Raw genomic sequence first — 22838 nt, 5'->3', positions numbered from 1 at the left:
ACACACACACACACACACACACACACACACACACACACACAAAATTAAAAAAAAAGTATAGGTTTTTATTTACCATGTGATCCACACAGGAGTCTGCAATACTCGTATAAGGGGCATTCAAAAAGGAACAAGCCGGAGGCATATTTACAGAAACCAGTACCTGTATGTTAGAAGTATTGACCCTGTCTGTTGAGACACTTGTCCCACTCTGACACAAGACGGTGAATGGCTGTCTCATAAAATTCCCTGGGCTGCGATGTTAACCAGTTCCGGGCATACAGCTGGATGCCGTCGTCTGAGGTGAATCGTTTGCCCCCTCAGAGCTTTTTTAAGGGGACCAAATATAGCGTAATCACAGGGAGAGAGGTCCAGACTGTATGGAGGGTGGCCAAGAGCCTCCTGTTTGAATTTCTGCAGGAGTTCAACAACTGTGTTGGCCATATGAGGCTTTGCATTGTTGTGAAGCAGAATGACCCCATGGTGAGATTGCCTGGTTGTTTCGATCACTTGGTGAAGGGTGGTCAAGGTTTGTGAGTAACGCTGGTCATTCACTGTTGTCCCGTGCTGCAGGAAGTGAATCAGATGAATCAGAGGGGGGGGGGGGCGCACTTTGGTCAAAGAAGAATGTCAGCATAACGATTCACCTTCGACGACGACATCCAGCTGTATGTGCGGAGCTGGTTAACATCGTAGCCCTGGGAATTTTATGAGACAACCATTCACCACCTTGTGTTACAGTGGGACAAGTGTCTCAATAGCCAGGGTCAATACTTCTAACATACAGGTACTGGTTTCTGTAATTATGCCTCTGGCTCATTTCTTTTTGAACGACCCTTATATATCAAAATGTAACGGCTTCCAGTATTAGAATCAAATGGTGTAATGTCATACCTTCACAGATATCAAGCTCTAACCGAAGACAGGTAAGTGTAACACATACGTAAATACAGTCATGGTACCAGCACAAATAGTATATTATAACAGAATAAGCAGTGTTTGCCTTGACTTACTAACAATTGCAGGAAGATGTCCCAGTGCAGGAAAAATGACTTTGTACTGGAAATTCAGTGAGGCAGAGGACCCCGGCATTAAAAAGCCTTGATTTCTGTCTGTTCTGACCCTGATAGACACTACTGTGTTAAAACTTTATTTTTTACTCTGTATGTAATAAATAATTTTTCAAGTTGGTCTCTCACATTGGAGCAGACTAGAAATGGACTTAGTGTTTTATCCTTTTGTTATTGTACTCATACATTGTAGTATCATTTATCTGCAAAATTACTTTTCAGAGGAACACCAAACATGCTGTTTGAAATCTATTTCAAGGCTTTGTGATGAAAAATCCCCTGCCATTTAATTATCCACTTTCTTCATCTTTAATTTAATGGTCAATTATGGTGTTAAATGGTTAATATGTAACACAGTTTAGTCTTGGATGGTGAAGTTAGATGATATTGATGTAATTAAGTTTTCTGTAGATTAACTAAGGCTCATTTCCAGGCATCTCTATATAGCTCAATTTCTTAGTGCATTGTATCGACTGTTGTTACTTGAAAACTGCTAATCATTTCAAATGCTCCATCTAATTAGTGCCATAGCTGTGTAAATCAAATGAGTAGATAATAAATGTGACCATAATAATTACTGGTGTTCTCCCCCCCCCCCCCCCCCCCAACCCCCCCCTCCTCCTCCTCCTCCTTCTCCTTCTCCTTCTCCTTCTCCTTCTCCTTCTCCTTCCTCCTTACCTCCATCCTGTTGCCCTTCCCTATCCTCCTGTGGGACAGTTCTTGTTCCCTCCCCTCAATCATTCACAGACTCTTCGTATTTCCAAGTCTTCCACCAGAACCAGGTCAGCCATTTCCAAGGCTCTGGTGGTATCTGTACATTGGTCTACACGGACATTGTTGTTTCCTGGGGAGAGTTCACAACAAGTAGTGCAACAACAATCATTTTCCGATTTTCTTATTTTTTATTCAGCATAACTCTCCTGGACTTCCTCCCAGGTGGATTGGAAAGCTTTTCCTTGGCTGCCATCCTGACCACTCAGTGCATGATGGCATTGATGAGTCCCTACTGAGTTTGACTGATGGCATCCTTTCGGCAGCAGTTACATGATTCCCTCTTCCTTGAGATCTCCCTGACTGAAGACTGTTCCTTGGTAGACCCCTGAAATTGATGCAGCTCTTAAAGACTGCCGTTGTGCCCTCCAGTACTATGAATGACATCCACCTCTTCGCAACCTCCTGGCTTCAAACAGCTTTGTGCCTGGGCCTAGTATCTACTTAAAAGCCAGAAACAGATTTGTTGGGAACGATATGTCGCTGCCATAGGGATGCACACTCCCTCCTCACAGGTAAGGGCAATGATCAGGTGCATTTTGGCCACTGTCCTCCTATAGGTGTCTTGGGAATTTCCCTAAATAGTGTTATACTCATGAGCTTAGACTTAATTTCTGAGCATTTTGCTCGGCATTTTACCCAGGCTTCAATGTCAGTCCACTATCCACCTACATTCCATCTCCTCAAATGCTGCCTGGAATGACTCCCTTTATCTTTCATTCCCTGTCACCTGGAGCCTTATAACTCCACATTTAGTGAATGGGAATTACCAGTGTTTTTGCTCTCTGCCCAACACAGCTCCTGGTCCAGACCAAGTTCACAACCAAATGCTTCACACTTATTGGTTGTTAGCCAATGTCATATACTTGCCCTTTTCAACTGTCTCTGGAGAGAGGGGGAATTCCCTTCCCAAATACAAGAAAGTGTCATTCCAGTTTTGAAATTGAGTAAACCACCTCTTCAGATGGACAGCTATCGTCCAATCACTTTAACCAATATCCTCTGCAGGTTACTTGAATATATAGTGAGTCGAAGGCTATATTGGATCCTCAAATTCCAGGATCTTTTGATTTTAATGCAGGGTGGTTTTCACTGAGACCACTCTACTGCACATAATTTAGTCCACCTGGAATCTGCTATCGTAACGGCTTTTGGCCACCATCAGTGTCTTGTTGGAGTCTTCTTTGATCTCCATAAATCTTATGGTACCACATGTTGCCACCACATCTCTGTAGTCCACTATCGATTTTTATCCAGAACTTCCTTTCATGTCACACTTTTCAGGTACAGGTTGATGCCACCCATAGCACTTCCCATATGCAGGAGAATGGGGTAACGCAGGGCTCTGTTTTGAGTGCCCCCATCTTTTTAATGACTATCAATGGTCTGGTAGCAACTGTGGGACCTGCGGTGCCTCCCTCTTTGTATGCTGATGACTGTTGCGTTTCTTTTTATTCATCCATAATGGGAATTACTGTTTGCAGACTGCAAGGACCAATACACTGTCACTAACGGCTTCCAATTTTCAGTACCAAGACCTGTGTTAGGCATTTCTGTTGTCGCTGTACAGTACATCCCCATCCCCATCCCCATCTGGATCTGTACTTTGATAGCGAGCCCCTCTGTGTGGTGGAATCCATTGATTTTTTGGGACTGGGCTTCGATGGCCAGTTGACATGGCTTCCCCATCTTCTTCAGCTAAATCAGACATATTCGTTGCATCTCAGTGCCCTTTGATGCCTCAGCAATACCAAGTGAGGTGCGGACCATTCTACTCTACTATAGCTGTACAAAGTATTGGTCTAGTCGTGTCTAGATTGTGAAAATAGCACATACGGCTCGGCAGCACCTAAAACTTTACAGATGCTGGACCTGATACACCATTGTAGGGTAGGGCTGGCAACTGGCGCATTTTGGACTAGTCCTGTGATCAGCCTCTAGTGGAGGCAGGGGTTCCACCATTGTGGGTTCTGCACCAGCAACAGTTGATAGGTTGCATCTATTGCTCTCTGGAGCACCTGAACTACTGTCGCCTCCATCCAGATATAGAGATCCGCCTGCTGCAACGGCAGCCCAGGTCTGGGGTTACAATCACCATCTGTATTCAGTCCCTTTTTTCAGAAGTCAAAATTTTCTCTCTGCCGTCTCTTCTCTGAGCTTGTTTGGTGCATCTCTGTTCCTGATCTATCACAAGCTCCGAAAGACTCTGCTCCATCTCAGGCCCTCTCCGCCAATTCTTTTTTGTTCTCATTGTGTTTTGGGATTCAAAAACAGTCTGTACTGATGGCTCGATTGTTACTGGTCACACTGGCTTTGCCTACATCCATGCGGGATGTAATGAACTCTGCTCCTTGATGGGTGACTCAGTGTTTTCACTGTGGAGTTTGTAGCCATCTCTCGTGCTCATGAGCAGATCTGTTCCTGCAACAGTGAGTCTGTTCTTATTTGTAGCAACTCCTTGAGTAATTTACAAGGTCTTGACCAGTGTTTCCCTTGCCATCCCTGGCCCTGTGTATCCAGGATTCCCTTTTTGTCCTCAAACATGTCAACATTTGTTGGTCATTGTGTGGACCCTGGGTCACATTGGGATCCCGGGGAATGAACTTGCTGACAGGCTGGCCAAATTGACTACCGGCAAGTCACCTTTTGGGATTGGCATTCTGGCACCGGACTTCTGATCGGTATTATGCCATCAAGTTCTAAGGCTTTAGAGTACAGAATGGCATACTCTTGACTTCATCAAACAAATTACCGGCAATAAAGGGGACCACAAATTAATGGAGGTCCTCCTCGTGGGCCTCTTGCAAGGACTCCATCATCCTTTGCCACCTCCACATCAGCCATTCATGGGTGACCCATGGTCATCTTATCCATTGCAAGGATCTGCCCCACTGTCATTGTGGTGCCCATTTGATGGTGTTCCATATTTTGCTGGATTGTCTTAACCTAGTCACCCTGTGGCAGACTTTTAAATCTTCCTGACTCACTACCCCTTGCATTAGCAAACGATTCCTCAGTGGCTGAGCTGGTTTTATGGTTTACTCGAAGGGTGCCCTGTTGCCTCCTCTACCCTGATAAGGCAGTGGCTATGCAGACTTGGTTTGCCGCAGCCCTCGCACTACCTGTTTCTTTGCTCCCCTTTCCTTTCTTGCATGTTCTGTCTGACTTGGTGTCTTTCCTGAGCTTTTTTTTTTTGTCCTGGCCTTGTCACAGTGTTCACTTTATATTGTTGGGTGGTGTGCCTCTGGTAAGTGGCAGAGATTATGTCCCCTGTCACAGTTTCTGCCTGTGGGGGCCTCCAGCTGTTCCCTGGATGTGGTACCTCACCTGCCTTTTTTTCTTTCTCCTTTGGTAGATGTTGAGGTTTTCTTTCCTTGGGTTTTGTGCACTGGGCTCTTCTTTGGTGCATAGTTTTGATGCCTTACCTGTTCCAGTAGTACAAGTTTATACGCCAACTAGCTCTGCAGATGATGAAGAGATTGATGAAATGTATGATAAGATAAAAGATATTACTCAGATAGTGAAGGGAGATGAAAATTTAATAGTCATTGGTGACTGGAATTCGATAGTAGGAAAGCGTTTCTGAAGAAGAGAAATTTATTAACATCGAGCATATATTTAAGTGTCAGGAAGTCGTTTCTGAAAGTATTTGTATGGAGTGTAGCCATGTATGGAAGTGAAACATGGACAATAAATAGTTCGGACAAGAAGAGAATAGAAGCTTTTGAAATGTGGTGCTACAGAAGAATGCTGAAGATTAGATGGGTAGATCACATAACTAATGAGGAGGTATTGAATAGAATTGGGGAGAAGAGGAGTTAGTGGCACAACTTGACTGGAAGAAGGGATCAGTTGGTAGGACAAGTTCCGAGGCATCAATGGATCACCAATTTAGTATTGGAGGGCAGCGATGAGGGTAAAAATCATAGGGAGACCAGGAGATGAATACACTAAGCAGATTCAGAAGGATGTAGGCTGCAGTACGTACTGGGAGATGAAACAGCTTGCACAGGATAGAGTAGCATGGAGAGCTGCTTCAAACCAGTCTCAGGACTGAAGACAACAACAACAACAACATGAAGACTGTGGAAAAGTAGTGATAACACAAAAATACATATTAACTTTTGGTACCAGACAAGCATTTTGATTTGTATTATGCTTCTTTTGAGCCATCGCCCATCTCTATACCAGTAATACAATAAAAACTCTTAATTTTCTTAATTTATGGTAAAATATAAACTTAACAACCCAAAAATTGGCCAACAGAAATCACTGCCATAGTTACAGTACAGTACATCACTGACACGAATGAAATGCAGCATGCCACATTTTTCTGTTTACTGTGGGAACATGCAGATGAGGAAATATTACTTCAAAAATTACAGAAAACTGTTCTTGTCAGTATTACGATCTGTTCTAGGAAGGATCAAATTTTTTCCACAAACAGAATAGGCTGCTATTACCTGTAGATTTAGTGCACCTGAACTGAATAGATATAAGTTCTTAAATGGTCACTGTAGCTGCATAAAAATCTGCAGGCTTTATGTGTAAGTTTTCTCGTGTTCCAATCTGTGTAATTTTTATTTTATTTTTACTTTTTCTCCCTACCCCCACCACAAGACACACATTCTCCTGGTTCAACAATTTGTTGTCTATGACCCCCTTCATCATATTAAATGAAACATATTTCAATGACATACAGTTAATTTTCCACAGCAGATGTGATGGAATTTTGGATATAAATCAGTGAGAGGTCTTAAGGTGCAGAGTGACCTCCTCCCTGGAGTCAAAAATTCAAATTCAGTATTTCTATTTGACATAACATGCAAGAATTATTAATGCAGTTTCATTGATATTTCATGGCAGTAGACTGTGACAGTCTGGTGAGGCAAGTTAGGTCTGCAAGCACACTATTTTGTTCTGTAACAGCCAATGACGGTAGACGAGCAAGGTCAAATACCTGCACCACTTCACTTTCAGTTGAGTCACATTATTCATGCACCATGCCTCATCATTAACAGGCTATTTGTGACCACATCATTGCTCTGTGCAGTGATGGATAAAATGTTTTCAAGATACTGCAGAATCAAGTAGGGCAGGACTTTGGCATGTAACACCAGTCCAGGATAATGAACTTGTCAACATGTCACTGCAAAATTCTTTTTTAAACATGGTACAGGTGAAACATACCGCTGTCTTTCTGAAGTTGGTGGATACGGCTTTGGGAATCCATACTACTTAGCAGATGTGCAGCCATCAAGAAGAGGCTCTTCAATGATCATCAACTCCACTGATCAGCATTTGTGGGGGACAGCGTCAATTGTGACTGCTGGAATGTGACATTCTCCAATGAATTGGTATTGTCCTCAATTAACGATGGCCCAATACTAGTACACTGCCTGTAAGGTGCCTGTTTCAGTCTCAGATATGACCATGAGCCATCTTACTGTGGCTCTGTCTGGCAGTTTGAGGTTGGATGTGTTCTTGTGGGCTTGGAATGCTTCACAGGCTAGATGGCTGACTTGATGCTGCCCAGCATACCCACATTATTGTCCCATCAGTGTCACAAATATGTCCTGAGGCAGTAATCTGTTTCCAGCAGGACCAGTGTCCTATACAAGTGTCACTGATGGTGGAGGAGCACGTGCAGGACGGAATGAGATTTTCCTTCTCGATTGGCCTTCTTCTGCACCGTACCTGCACCCTATGGAAAACTTATGGGAAGAAACCAAACAGACCATGCAAAAAAATTGGCCTCACTCTATGCCAGGAATCCATGATAACCTTTGGGAACTCGCATTAGCTACTTGGTACGAGGTGGCAGAAAATGAGAGATTTGTTGCTCACCTCATAAATGGCTTTCCTCACAGATTGTAGGCAGTCATGGTAGCTAAAGGCCTTTGGACGGGGTATTAAATAATAGTGAATCCACTTGCTATGAGATATTGAGGGCCAAAAATATCTTAGTAGGAACTGTGAACTGTTCATTGTATTAATTTTGTGTGTCCTACAGATTAAACAAGTTAACGGAGTAATGCAAAAAAAATTGTAATAAGCCAGATACAAACCAGAGCTTGTTGCCAGGTAATTGCAGGCTAGCATTATGCTATATGTGATGTACAGACGGTAGCAGAGCCAGGATTGGTTCAAGCCTTGTTGACACAAATTTATTATTTAACAATAATTGGTTATACATCCAAGTTAATACAATTAACAGCTTAAAAGGAAATTTTAGCAACAAAATTTTTTTTAAACATTCTCTAGAAGAACATGCAGCCCCATTCTGAAACATTACATAAGGTACTGTCAGTAAAAGGTATATTATATTGTACAATAGTGCAACATGTACAAATATTAACAATTACACCAGAAACATATTGAACTTGTGATTTGTCTACATGTAAATAAAACCTTTAAAAAATCCAATTTGGCAAGAGTACAACAAATTCCCTACTGTCTGCTAAAAAAAATGTGGCAATGATAACCAGGTGTGTGGGTTTTTTTTTACCTCCTGATTTCACTTAAGCTTATGTAAACCCTACACAAATATCAATGTCATGTGACATCAGTTCATCTTTCATGACAAATACACAAAATTTCTAAATTATTTTGTATCTGTTAGGTAAGCTACAAGACAAGAATAACATTAACGACTGCTGACATGAGTAAACACTGTCAAGTTTTCAATTTCACGACGGTTGTGTGATCTAGCAACTTTTCATTTAAATGCTCCCCCCATGTGTTCCAAAATCAATTCAGTCAGTCTCAAGAAGAAACACAACTTAATACACAAATATGGCAATATCAAGAAATAGATGGGTTTATCCCAAGCAATATTAGTAGAATTAGGAAATTTACAGTTTAAATGCACCAATTTTAACAAAGTCTAATGTAATACTAATTTGGACAGAACTTTCATAAAATGATTGATGATAGTGGATACCGTGCCATACGCTATGAAACAAATTAAGAATTATTCACAGTATACACCTGGCACATGATAATATTCTCTGAAGTATTTCAAATCACAAAATGTTGACTACAAGTACCAACCCCATAATAAAGTAATGATCATGAAATATAATAAAAGTATTTGAAAATTTCGGCCTTAGCCAGGTGACGAGAACCACACCAACACAGTTTCCTGTTACACTCGATTGCTAGGCCCAACGAACAACAGCTGGTCATGGAGAGCCACGCTAAGCAAGCGAGCATTCCGTCCTCCCCACATGCTTGCAAACAGCCACACTCATCGCAGTCCATAATCGGCAGGCACCAGTTGACTCTCCCCTGCTTTTGTCCTGTCACCGAGCCGTCCTGCCAAAACTGTTGCTTTGCACAGCGCCAACAGCGCTCAGCGATCACGCCCCCTATCACCGTGGCGAAAACAAGTGAAATAATCTCGTGGGTAAATCAAAAATGCTGAGCCGTGACACGGCTCACTATACTGCTGGCATTTAGGTAATTCTTATCATTCGACTCCACATTACAAAATAAAGTGGCTTTATTGTGTCTGCAATGCTATTAATGACATACTGCAGTTTTCTTGTATGTTTTTAAAAGGTGTGTCCATATGATAAATGTCAAAGTGTTCACTCTTCTACTACATTCACAATTACAAGTGTTCTTTTCTTTCGTGAGCATGTGTGTGCATCCGGTAATGTGATAAGCTTCTGCGTAACATGCTGAGTAATTCACATTTCAGTCACAGCCAATTTGCACTTACTATTTTGACTGTAGTTTTGAAATGTCCATTAGGCTTCTGTATGCTTCCATAGCAGGCACAAAGTATTCCCACCATACTGCATATTTCCAATAAATTTTGGTCAACACCTGTCTTCCTACCTTGACAAACATGTCCATCGGCAAAACAGTTTGGAGAGGCACATGACGTATACAGTTGTCTGCAGGCCAAGCAGTGAGCTACCTCCTAGCTTCTGAGGTGTGATACTTGTGTCTGCTCAGAGAAAGCTTCTGTGACCATGCCCTATCAGCTGTTAGAACTCACAAGTGCATTCATGTGTGTGATTTGTTTGGTGCCCAAAAGGTGTACCATTACTAGGTAGTTGTCCATATTGTATGATTTTATTTTCATTAGATTTGTGAAGAAAGACATATTCTACATGTAATTATAGTATTTTACTAACTATTTCTCTCATGGCCTTTTATATTTTCTTCCTTATTTGTTTATGGGTACTCAGTGCCCCTCTATGTATGTAATTCCTAGATACTTTCAAGATTTGGAAATTTGTTGATGTACAGTATTTATTAACTGATTCTTCTATCACTTCATGGTAGAACAACAAACTAATAAATAAAAGCACAATATTTTGTGTGTTATACAGGATTAATTCAGTAGTTAACTGGTTTTCAGCTTACAAAGTCATCATCAGACTTGAGCTGACTGTTGTCATCAAAGAAGTTACAACATTTCCAAACAACAATGGAAAAGATGTTACTAATGTTGACTAACACACAATAAATTTCATCTTTGACTGTGTGTTTGTGCCTCAGTCTAGATGAGTAACATGATATCCAGTGTTGTTCACAAATATTGTAACTTCGTTGATGATGACTAGAGACCGAATTATATGCACCATAAAAACCTTAAAATATACATGCAAATATGCATGGAAAAATGCTTAAAATGCATGAAAAATGTCGAAATACCAAGATCAGATAATAAAAAGACATGGTAGTTTCTGCACGCATTATATCTCAAAGATTCTGGAAATATTTTTCTAATACTCTCATTCACAAATCTGGTGATTGTAGAATGATATACTTTTTCAAGTTCTTTGCAGGCTGCTAAATATGAAGAAGAAAGCTCTTCTTTTAAAGCATCATCAATAAAATTTGCAATGTAACGGCCACAAGTGTCTGTAGTTTCATCAACTGAAATCCAGATAATGCTGTCTTTGAGTTCAATGCATATTTCTTCCAGAACATTTACGCAAGTTGTCAATAAGTAATTTTTATACAATGTTGATTCATCTGGTATATTATGATTTAAGCAATATTTGTGCAGGAAGCCTTCGAGGATAGGGTTTGTAAGCTTGTGAAGAGGTATACTGATTGCAATGAATGCTTCACATAGATCCATGTTAAATCGACTTTTTTGGTTGCCTTTGGACAAATCCCTGCTAATGCAACTTCTGTTGGCAGAAGTTGTTGTTGCGGTGCTTTCTTCTGCATTCCTGCAATAGGAACGTATTAACATTCTGGTCTGTTTGAAACATTTTTATACGAAATGTTTGTCTTGCAAACTCGACAATATAAAACAATTCCGTCATATGTAAATGTTCCAAGATGATCAGCTATCCACGAAACAACGTTTCTTTTTTCGGCCAGCATGGCGCACAACACTATATACACTACATGTCGTAAACACATTCAACTTTGTACAAATAAATAGAAAGCTAAACTGAAACAATGGCTGAGTGACTAAAAGCTTGTGTAGTTAAATGTAATTGTTGCTGATGCTTACAGTGTGACAGCGGAGGGGATTAACAAGGGGGTGCAGGTGCAGGAGCATTGACTCTGTCTTCCTGTTCCTGTTCCTTTTCTGTAATGATTTCACTAGGCAGTCGCCTCTCGGTTAGTGATTGCACGCAGTTCTAGGTCACGGTCAATCTGTGAGACATCGAATCTAGATTGAGCTAGAGACTGCCCATCTAATTTTTTAAAATATTGTAAACATAGAACAAAAATATGCATTGTCACTAGTGTTTAGGTAAAATATGCAATAACCGATGAAAAGCAGCAAAATATGCAATGGCATATGCAACATGCAAATGCATATAATCTGGTCTGTAATGATGACAGTCAGATAGTCTGACAATGACTTTGCAAGCCAAAGACTGGTTAACTAAATAAATTAAAGCTTTTTGTGGGTAACTGTTTATGGCAGAGTATTTGAATAAAAGCATTTTAGCCACCAGCTGTATATACACTGTTCTTCTTAACCAGTTTCAATTTTAGCAACTGTTATTATGGAGGACCATAAAATAAAGAAACAGGAAAACATATGTAGTATACACAGACAAGCTTTTAAAATGAGGAAAGTACGTACAAAGCTGTATACTGATGGATCAAAAATACATTAAATTCAAACAGGATACAGCTGTGTGTCTAGTACAGACTTTTTCCATAACAACATGTGTAAGCTCAATAACTTTCAAAACACAATGTACCATAAAAATACTTGATGACTCCTAGCTGTTAAGAACTAGTAAGTTCAGGCTTACATAGGCATATAGTACAGATTAACTGTCAAATACAGTAGTGTCAAAGATTACAGAAACGTACAAAGATCTACAACCAAATAATGTAGGATCTGTGCTTCAGTCAAGGTTGACAGTAATCGTCAATATTGTCAGTAAACAGCATCCATAACATTGATGTGTTCTAGAAACCTATAGTGATAATTTGTTTAAGCATAATAAAGCATTTAATACAATCAAGATTATTTGAAATATCACCATTTTTGCTTCTTTTTATGGCAGACAACATGTAAAAATCATAATTGTGGTGTAATGAGAGATTAGATTTACAAATTCTCCAAACAAACATGCGCGCACACTCACGCGCGCACACGCTCACGCTCACGCGCACACACGCGCGTGCACACACACACACACACACACACACACACACACACACACACACACACACACACACACACAAAGACAAAATCACTTTTTCTGGTAAGCCATATTCACACACACACACACACACACACACACACACACACCACCATGGCGTGAAAAGCAGAAAATATATTTTTAGTACTCTTTATATTTCTTTGATACATGTTCTAAAATACTCTAATTATGGTTTGGTTGCTACAGGTGATGATACCCTCCAGTAAGTTCATGTGTGAACTTGTTTTGGGAACTGTGACAAGGGACATTTAACAGTGTTACAAGCAAAATAATAAAGTAAATTTGATTAACTTTGGTACAGGCACTCACCTCTCACTTACATTGCTCATCACTAAATTGAAATTAAACCTTTATCTTCCTTCCTTTGTGTGTGTTTTATATCACTATAAATTGATATGTGTGAATAATGGCAGAGGGAGTTCAGCAAAGCATTGTAAGTAGAAGTTGCATGTACAATTGAAAATCAGTGGATCAGTGTACTGAGTCATTGGTTTGCTGGTTCCAACTTGTGGTGGATATGGTTCATAAATGGAAGAAAAATGGACTACACAGCAAAAAGGACCACACCACTGCTCAGAATGTTCAACCTGTAAATATGATATAAGTACTACCAATAAAAAAGTGTCATTTTGTAATCACTTGAGTACTTAATTATTACTGTAAATCTCTTTCCAAGCTACTGTTGTTAATGTACTCAGTAAAGAGCTGGCAGTACTTTGTGTCTGTGTAATTTTAAGCTGTTTGCCATATGAGATGTCAGTTCCGTATCTTTTACTATAGAATCATGTGTTATCTTTTACAGATAGTGAAATGGTTTCAAAAACTAGTTTGCAATATGAGGAGCATTGTTTCAAATTATATTATGTCCACCACTGGAAAAAATTGAATTCGATACATTTTCATACAATTTCCAAAGTGAACATTCATGCTACAATGTTGGATTGTCACAAATTGTATTCATGAACAGTGTAATTACAGTTGCTGCTCAAAATTAACTGTTGTTTCAAATCGTATTCAGTCCTCTATAGTGTGTGTTTCAAGTCATATTGTGTGCAACGTTAAGACCACACGATGCTGATAATTACTTTGCTCAGGTGACTACACTGACAACAAGCACTCTTTTTCTCAACAAACTTTTAAAAATGTCAGTTATGTTTCATTTGTATATTATATATATAAAGGAACAGCTTTTTCATTTATGGAGGAAAAAACTGCTGTAGGTGATAATTTAAGAGGAAACCGTAAGATGGAAAAGAAAACCAAACATCCTCATCAACTTAAAGTCACCATACAGTAGAGTGAGTGAAGCATAGATGACTGATATGGATACTTGGCTACATAAACATTTTGGGGATTGTTGGAGTAGGATAGGAGATTTAGATTCCTAAGCTATCATCATTGATTCAGTTGCTGTGATAACTGGCAGTGAGGAAAATTTTGTATATCAGTTTGTAGTTACTTGGAGGAAGGAAGAGGGTTGAACCAAGTTTTAAGAGAATTCTATAGGATGCTCATTCCTAACATAATATAACTAAAAACTTTTAAACAGAATATTTAGATTTTGGATTAAGTTTTAATAATAGTAGAAGGAAGAGACATTTGACATTTTTGCAATATAAAAAGTATTCCGTGAAGCAGCTGTATTCCATAGACTTCTTTCCATGATGTTTCATCTGACAACCATTCAGCCATCTTCAGGTAAGTGTTTTGCTCTGGAGATTGCTAGTTCGCGTTGATAACTTCATACCAAAAACTGATGCAGACACACATGAGCAAAGGCAGCCTCTTCCGTGGAAGAATAATCTATGAAATGAGATACAGTGCTCAGCTATGGCTGATATACTGAGCTGCGAAAGGTGAGTGTGGTGATCATATTCAGTGCATCTTCCATGCACTGTGTGTATTGTCTGACCAACGTGGGCGTTTGCACACTGGCAAGGTATTCTGTAGATTCGAGCGCCCCCCCCCCCCCCCCCCCTCTTCCCCGCAACCCGTAATCGTCCTTTGCCAAACCAAGAAGAGCACAAGTCTTTATAAGTGGGTGGAAGATTACTTTGATATAATGTTTTCTTAAGATCCTGCCACATTTTGACAAAATATTGCAACATACTGTAGGAACACCCTGGTCTTGAACTGCCCCTTCTCCTCTTGATATTGTGGATGGTCACGTTTCTTCTTCCTTAAGCGATGCTGATCGGATGTGGTAAATACCCATTATCACTGAACACAGATTGTAGGGGTTCCAGTTCTTTTGCAAGGCTGTCTCCACCAGACACATGTGCCCAGCAAAACAATGTGCAAAGGATGTACATAGTTTGTGATGAGTGGTAGTAGCTAGGCACTTACAAATACAGATTTGTTTATGTGGGCTTACGATAAGTGAAATGCCCAGTGATCGTTCTGCTTTCTGACTGACAAAAATATCCAGAAATGACACACAGCTTCCCTTCTCCACTTCCATCGTAAATTTGATTTTCTCTGGAATAGAATTCAGATGGTGCAAAAAGCAAACAGTTCTTCTTCTCATTGAGCCACACTATAAAATTGTCATCTACATATTGCCAGAATTTTTTAATTTCTACTGAATCAGGTGCTACAAGTGGGGGGGGGGGGGGGGGGGGGAGAAAACTACCTGTGGCAACACTGTAAATTTGCTCAAAATTTTCACTGTTGAATAAATAGTGGGTTGAGGAAAGGGCATGATGAAATAGTGCTTATATCAGTTTTAGACTTACTGCTGATGAATGATAATGAATCCATGAAAGGACCCTAATGAAGAGTGAGATGATATCGAAACTTAAGAAGTGAGTTCAGTCTGTTAACAAAGTCACTGGAGTTGCAAATATGATTCAAGCACTTCCCCGCAAAAAGTCTCAGCAAAGACATAAGTTGTCTAGCTAATTTAGTCAGAAAGAAAACATTTTATTCCTAATGACACATCTAACAGCAATTAATTTTATAATTTTGATATCTGAATTTTAACTCCACAAGTGTGCATTCCACCAGAGAGCATGCATGTAGTATCAGCATTACACATGCTCCTGTGGGCTGTAGATGAAGCAATATTCGAAGAGGATCCAAAACTTGACAGAGGTGTCTCATGTAGCAGCTGCCTTTGTGCATGCGTCTCCACCGATGGCCTTTGTAGTCTGGTCCCTTCAACCCCCACAAACCAACCAACCATGCATCACCTTGTCAATTTTTGGTATAAAGTTAGTGATGTGAACTAGCAGTCTCCATAGCAAAACACTCATCTGGAGATGGCTGAATGGTTGTCAGCTGAAATACTGCGGCTAGAAGTGATGTAATCTGGCTGCAATCAGAAACTTCAATGAATACAAACAAGCATTTAAACTACATGGCATATCATTAAAGAACTACAGCAGAAAGACATCGTGAATTGTGTATCAAAATGGTTACTATGAATATTTTTATTGTATAATAATAACATGATTTACAATAATATGTTAGTTTGATAGAAATCCTAATGAAGTCTGCTGGGAGTGGGAAGGATAATACGGATACTTTATACATTAGAAGGTTTTGTGAAAAATTTAATTTCATGTTAAAAGATAATGTTCTTCAATAATAATAATAAAAATAATTTTGTAGAAGTAAGCCTCAAACACATTAACTTCATGATGAAATTTTCACTCTGCAGTGGACTGTGCGCTGATATGAAACTTTATGGCAGACTAAAACTGTGTGCCAGACCGAGACTCGGAACTCGAAACCTTTGCCTTTCACAGGCAAGTGCTATACTGTTTGAGCCACCCAAGCAAAGGATGTGTAGCTCAATTGGTAGAGCACTTGCCCACAAAAGCAAAGGGCTAGAGAGTTCTGAGTCTCAGTCTGGCACACAGTTTTAATCTGCCAGGAAGTTACAATAACTTCAAATTTTCTAATTTGTGAAAAATTTCACAGATTAGGAGTAATTAGTTTTATCTTTCTCCTGTAAAATTTGGTTTTTCAGGGATAATATAATTTGAAATGTTGCTCCTAATATAAAGCAATTACAGCTTTCTCATTTGGTATTGAAAGTCCTCATCACATATGCAGATTTTTAGAAAGAATTTGTAAGGATATTTTGTTATTTGTTTGCTACAGGTGATTATGACGGTGCTTTGAATGTATTCAGTGAGATGGTTCGTGTTGCAAATCAAGGGAGTAAACCACCAATGGGTGTATACAGTGATGTTCTGCACAGGCAAGTCATATGTAGCTTAGAAATTAAAATCAATTGTCTGTGCGCAGCAACTGTAGAATGCATGCAACCAGATATTTATCTCGAAAGTGAGAAAGAATTGTGATGTTACTGCAATGAAAATCTTTGATTTAATGAATATGTAGGCTACACTTTTTGCCATAATGGTTGATTCATATAATTATTTGTAATACAATTAATATTTCTAAGTGGCTCAGTGGTAGACTTCTGGTGCAAAGAACCAAGGTTCAATCCCTAATTTCTCTTGGAGTATTTATCACTTTCAAGTCTGGCAATGATTTGTAAATGTTGAAAATGCCAAGTTTCATTATGATTTGTAATCCCCTGTAATTGTCCAAATAAGTCAGATTCGAAGATTTTGAGGAAGGCAAGGGCTCCCTCCAGTAGGTCAATGCTTAGTAAAGCAGTGTGACATTCAAATTTACCTTCGGGTTGAGAACAGATTGACTTTACTTATTTTTCTATTCACTTCCAGAAAGTAAGTGAATGTTCTACTATTGGTGACCATATTTCTGTCTTCAGGTGTGAAGTGACACGTGTACTTCTACTACTCATTCTTCAGCCTGCTGCCCAACGACTTCCACCTGATTTGGGACAAGTGCTAGAAAAGTATGCATGGGAAGCTGGTGGAAATGTACCTGGTAAATGATACTACTCAGTGTTTTGATTTGTAGTGGCCTTGACAAAATTTGCTTTTTTGGTCTGCAGTAATGAAAATACAATTATTTTCTAAAACTACATTTTACAGAAAGAGAAAGAAAAGAAATCTACATGCACAGTGATAATAAAGGACTGCTCAAAAATTGGCTCCTCTTTACATGAACAGTTTTTCGGAGAAACCTTATCCCAACAGGAAATCAGTAATGCTCATGTAGTGTTTGAGACTGAGATAAACATAGAACTTGAGGTTGTTATTAGCAAATCCTGTATATTTTGAATGATGAGTTAGAATGCCTGGTTGGGAGAAGGTTTCTGGCACAAAGCAGCAATAGGTCTACTAAGGTCAGTATTGAGCCTGTTGGTAAAGTTATTGAAATGAAAGCAACTGACCAGTGTGAGCTATAATGAATAACTGGAAGCATTAAACACATCATAGTAAATTAACAGCATTTGTAAGCCGAGAAATATGTAGCTCCTACAATTATAGGAAACTTTGTTTTGCTGAAGGTTGATTGTTGAAACTATGCATTCATCATCGGACAAAATACTATTGAATTTTCAAAAACATGAGAAGAGTAACAGCACATGACAAAAGAAACATGACTGACAAGAGATGAATAGATATGTGGGAAATTAAATCTGCACTTCATGGCATCTAGTATAAAAATAACTGATTAACTGCATGACTTTCAAAACTGAGCACATTCTGATCACTTGCATTAACTCCAAGGAGATTTGGAATATCTCTGTGACAAGTCCTATCTGATAAAAATTAACACATGTCTAATGGCAGAAAGAAGACAGAAAGTAATGAAAAAATTAAGTCAGCATAAACTGAACAATTACACCAGGAGAGGAGATCGATACTGAGGTCATTAATAGGTGAAAATAAAATCTTGAATACAAGAACAATCAAAATATATGTTCTGGTAATCTGAAGGAAGAATCTTTTCTGGTGGAATGAAACTCGTGAAGAAGTATTATAGAAATAGTCAAATCATTAAACAAATTGAACTTGTCCGAAAAATTCTAAACAAGGAGCATTCTGCACACACACACACACACACACACACACACACACACACACACACACACACACACACACACACACAGAAAAAAAAACAGTATGAATCAGAACCTCCAAAACATTTCTGAACTGCAAAAGACTTAAAAGAATGCTGACCTTTTGGGAAACTATATTACCATCTGATAGGAAGGAAATAAATGTAAATTGAAAAGTATAATACCCTAGGTACAGGCTTTTGATAGTCACAGAAATTCTGAAATATCAAAGAGAATGTGTATTAAACAAGCTTGGAGTACTGTCTGATACAGAGCAGGGAGGGAATCCAGCAAACAGTATTCATCATAATCAGTAACACAAACTCACTCCTAATAGTCTAATTGTAGTATTTGTTGTCCCAAGGAAGTATATTGTTCGATAAACAGAACAGCATTAATCAACAATTTGAGGAATTTGAGATTGATGATACAAATGAGTCCAGTTACATTGAAATGTGGAACAGGGGTGTGATTGTAGAGGTGTAGAGTGGTAAGTGTGTGTGTGTGTGGGGGGGGGGGGGGGGGGGGATTCATGTGAACTTTAGCTCAAAGGATTGTCCAAAAGCTAGTGAAGTTTTCTGTCTTGTGTGCTTGTCAATGACTGAATGCCTGTACTATTAGGTAAATTTTAAAATTAAATTTTAATGACAGTATATTGAAAATAGTGTGAAATAACAATCATAGGAATGTAGAGGAAACATCTTTGTTTGAAAACAAAAGCTTATTAATTTTAAAGCAAAATTTTCTTTTTGTGGATTTTTGATATTGTTCCGTCTATTTTGTTTCACTTTTTTGTATTGAAACAAAATGTATTTGTTAAAAGTACAATGTTAAATTTGATCTATCTTTACAAATACATAGCTAATTTTTATCTGTTTTTCCACTGTGTATTACATACATTTGTATTCTGTTTCAGTGAATTATCTGAGTGAAGATGAATTTATTCTCCTCCAGTCATTGGTAATGGCCTGTCAGTCAAAAGACTGTGAATCTTTGCAAGAGCTGGAAGCACAGTTGTGGCCATATCTAACAGCTGAACAGCGTGGTTTACTACGCACATTAGTTTGCCATATGACTACGTGAAGGTTGTGATTCAGGGCTGTTACACGTTGGATTAATCTTCTGTAAGAAGTTCTTAATTGTTGTTGAATGAGGTGCTGAATATACTTAACAAAAATAATGTGTGCAAGGTTGGTATTTGCACCAGAGAATGTATTCAAATGTTTAAGATGAAATGTGTTGCAAAAATATGAAAAAATTGTTGAGTCTGTATCATATTTATTATAGATCAGGTCTTATAAATGAATTAAAGATATTTTCATAGATACTCAATGAAATAGTGGTTTTAAAACCAGGACTGTTCTTTTTTTGATAATGGTAACTACATGTATAGTCTACTCTCACATGACATAAGCTGCCTATTTGTACTGATCTGATATTATGAAGCATATTGTGTTGGTTAGAAATATGCAACAGTATTTGCAAGACACCTGTTATTTACAAAATTCTTCATGTTCTTGTGCTGAATATGTACTTCTATGACAAGAAATTCACACATCTCCAGATTACACTAGATGAATAAAACATGTTTGTACTTCCTGATAGTATGAGTGAGAAAATAATTTATTATAATTTACTCAGTTCAGAAATGGCTGTGATTTGAATGTTCACAATTTTCCAATTTTTTCCTTGTCCCGAACTGATAATTTTATTGGTTTATCACAAATGCTATATTTCTTTCTTATGTGAAATGCTTGCTTTTTTGCTGTCATCTTGAAGAAATACAATAGGTATTAATAACGTTAGAACATCGATGTATCTGTCTTATATGGAGCCAAGTCATTACACAATTTAAGGTTGTAGTAATACACTGAAGAGCCCAAGAAACTGGTACATCTGCCTAATATTGTGTAGGCCTCTCGCGAGCACACAGAAGTGCTGCAACACAATGTGACATTGACTTGACTAATGCCTGAACTAGTGCTAGAGAGAATTGACACAATGAACCCTGCAGGGCTGTCTATAAATCTGTAAGAGTACAAGGGGTTTGGAGATCTCTTCTGAACAGCATGTTGCAAGGCATCCCAGATATGCTCAATAATGTTCATGTCTGGGGAGTTTGGTGGGCAGCGGAAGTGTTTAAATTCAGAAGATTGTTCCTGGAGCCACTGTGTAGCAATTCTGGATGTGCGGGGTGTCGCATTGTCCTGCTGGAATTGCCCAAGTCTGTTGGAATACGCAATGGACATGAATGGATGCAGGTGATCAGACAGGATGCTTTCGTGCGTGTCACCTGTCGGAGTTGTACGTAGACATGTCAGGGTTCCCATATCACTCCAACTGCATACGCCCCACACCATTACAGAGCCTCCACCAGCTTAAGCAGTCTCCTGCTGACATGCAGGGTCCATGGATTCATGAGGTTGTTTCCATACCCGTACATGTCCATCCGCTCGATACTATTTGAAATGAGACTTGTCTGCCCAGGCAACATGTTTCCAGTCATCAACAGTTGAATGTTGGTGTTGGTGTTGGTGTGGACGGGCTCCGGCAAGGCGTAAAGCTTTGTGTTGTGCAGTCATCGAGGGTACATGAGTGAGCCTTCAGCTCTGAAAGCCCATATTGATGATGTTTCATTGAAAGGTTCACAACCTTATTGATGACCCTGCATTGAAATCTGCAGCAATTTGCAGAAGGGTTGCACTTCTGTCACGCCGAACAATTCTCTTCAGTCTTCATGGGTCCTGTTCTTGCAGGATCTTTTTCCGGTCACAGCAGTATTGAAGATTTGATGTTTGATCGGATTCCTGTTATTCATGGTAAACTCATGAAATGATCATACGGGAAAATCCCCACTTTATAGCTACCTCGGAGATGCTGTGTCCCATCGCTCGTGCGCCGACTGTAAAACCACATTCAAACTGACCTAAATCTTGATTACTTGCCATTGTAGCAACAGTAATCAATCTAACAACTGCGCCAGCCACTTTTTTATTTATTTACATGTCAAGTTCTGTAGGACCAAATTGAGGAGCAAATCTCCAAGGTCATGGAATGTGTCAGTACATGAAATTACAATATAAAAATAACAACAGATAAGAATAAAAATTTTATGAACCTGAAAAAGTCAAGCCCTAAGTTTAAGTACACACACTCAACTATACAACAAGAATCAGCTTGATTTTTAAGGAACTTCTTGACAGAATATAAGGAGTGACCCATGAGGCAACTCTTCAGTTTCGATTTGAAAGTATGTGGATTATTGCTAAGATTTTTGAATTCTAGTGGTAGCTTACTGAAAATGGATACAACAGTATACTGCACTCCTTTCTGCACAAGAGTTATGGAAGTCCGATCCAAATGCAGGTTTGATTTCTGTTGAGTATTAACTGAGTGAAAGCTGCTTATTCTTGGGAATAAGCTAATGCTGATAACAAGAAATGACAGTAAGGAATATATATGTAGTGAGAGGTCAGTGTCAAAAATACCCAGACTCGTAAACGGAACGACAAGAGGTTCGTGAACTTACACCACCTATTGCCCGAACCTCCCGTTTCTCAGCCAAAAATATCGTTTTAGAATGGGTAGAGTTCTCCCAAAATATACCATATGACATAAGCAAAGTAGACTAATTTTCGTGTCGAATGATCTCTCACTTTAGATACGGTTTGAATAGTAAAAATTGCAGCATTAAGTCTTTGAGCAAGATCCTGAATGTGGACCTTCCACAACAGTTTACTATCTTTCTGAATACTTAGAAATTTGAACTGCTCAGTTTCACTAATCATATGCCCATTCTGTGAAATTAAAATGTCAGGTTTTGTTGAATTGTGTGTTGTACTGTGATTTAGCAGTAGTTTATTTTGTACAAGCCATGAACTTATGTCATGAACTGCACTATTTGAAACCTTTACTACCAATCTAGTGTTATCAGCGAACAGAAATATTTTAGTTACCCATAATACTAGAGGGCATATCATTTATATAAATAAGGAACAGGAGTGGCCCCAACACTGATCCCTGGGGCACCCCCCACTTGACCGTACCTCAGTCAGACCCCACACCACAGCCATTCCCAACACTGTGAATAATGACCTTTTGCAGTCTGTTGCTAAAGTAAGAGGTGAATGAATTGTTAGCTATTCCCCGTATTCCATAATGGCCCAACTTAATGCCTTAGTTAAATAAAAAAATATGACTAGCATTTGAAACCTTTGTTTAACACATCCAGGACCTCACAGAGAAAAGAGAATGTAGCATTTTCAGTTGTTAAATGACTTCCTATGCCAAACTGTACACTTGTTGTCTTCTGTATGCATTGCTGACTGCAGCGTTGTATTCTGCTTGTTTACATATCTTTATATTTGAGTGCACACATGTGTACAAGTT

The 22838-nt window shown here is 39.0% G+C and overlaps 1 protein-coding gene across 1 annotated transcript in view; it reads left to right on the top strand.

Annotated features, from left to right (window-relative positions):
* Window positions 1-19786, top strand: part of LOC124776453 (40-kDa huntingtin-associated protein) — a 72069-nt gene extending 52283 nt beyond the window's left edge. Inside the window, exons 5-7 of the mRNA XM_047251462.1 lie at window positions 16610-16709; window positions 17250-17368; window positions 19366-19786. Of these exons, the coding sequence (XP_047107418.1) occupies window positions 16610-16709; window positions 17250-17368; window positions 19366-19532 (386 nt within the window). The 3' untranslated portion in view covers window positions 19533-19786. The remainder of the gene's footprint in view (window positions 1-16609; window positions 16710-17249; window positions 17369-19365) is intronic.
* Window positions 19787-22838: the final 3052 nt, after the last annotated feature.

The sequence above is a fragment of the Schistocerca piceifrons genome, chromosome 2 (assembly GCF_021461385.2).
Source record: "Schistocerca piceifrons isolate TAMUIC-IGC-003096 chromosome 2, iqSchPice1.1, whole genome shotgun sequence".
Lineage (NCBI taxonomy): Eukaryota > Metazoa > Arthropoda > Insecta > Orthoptera > Acrididae > Schistocerca > Schistocerca piceifrons.
The sequence above is the reverse complement of the archived record's forward strand: the minus strand, read 5'-3'. Positions and strand labels throughout refer to the sequence as shown.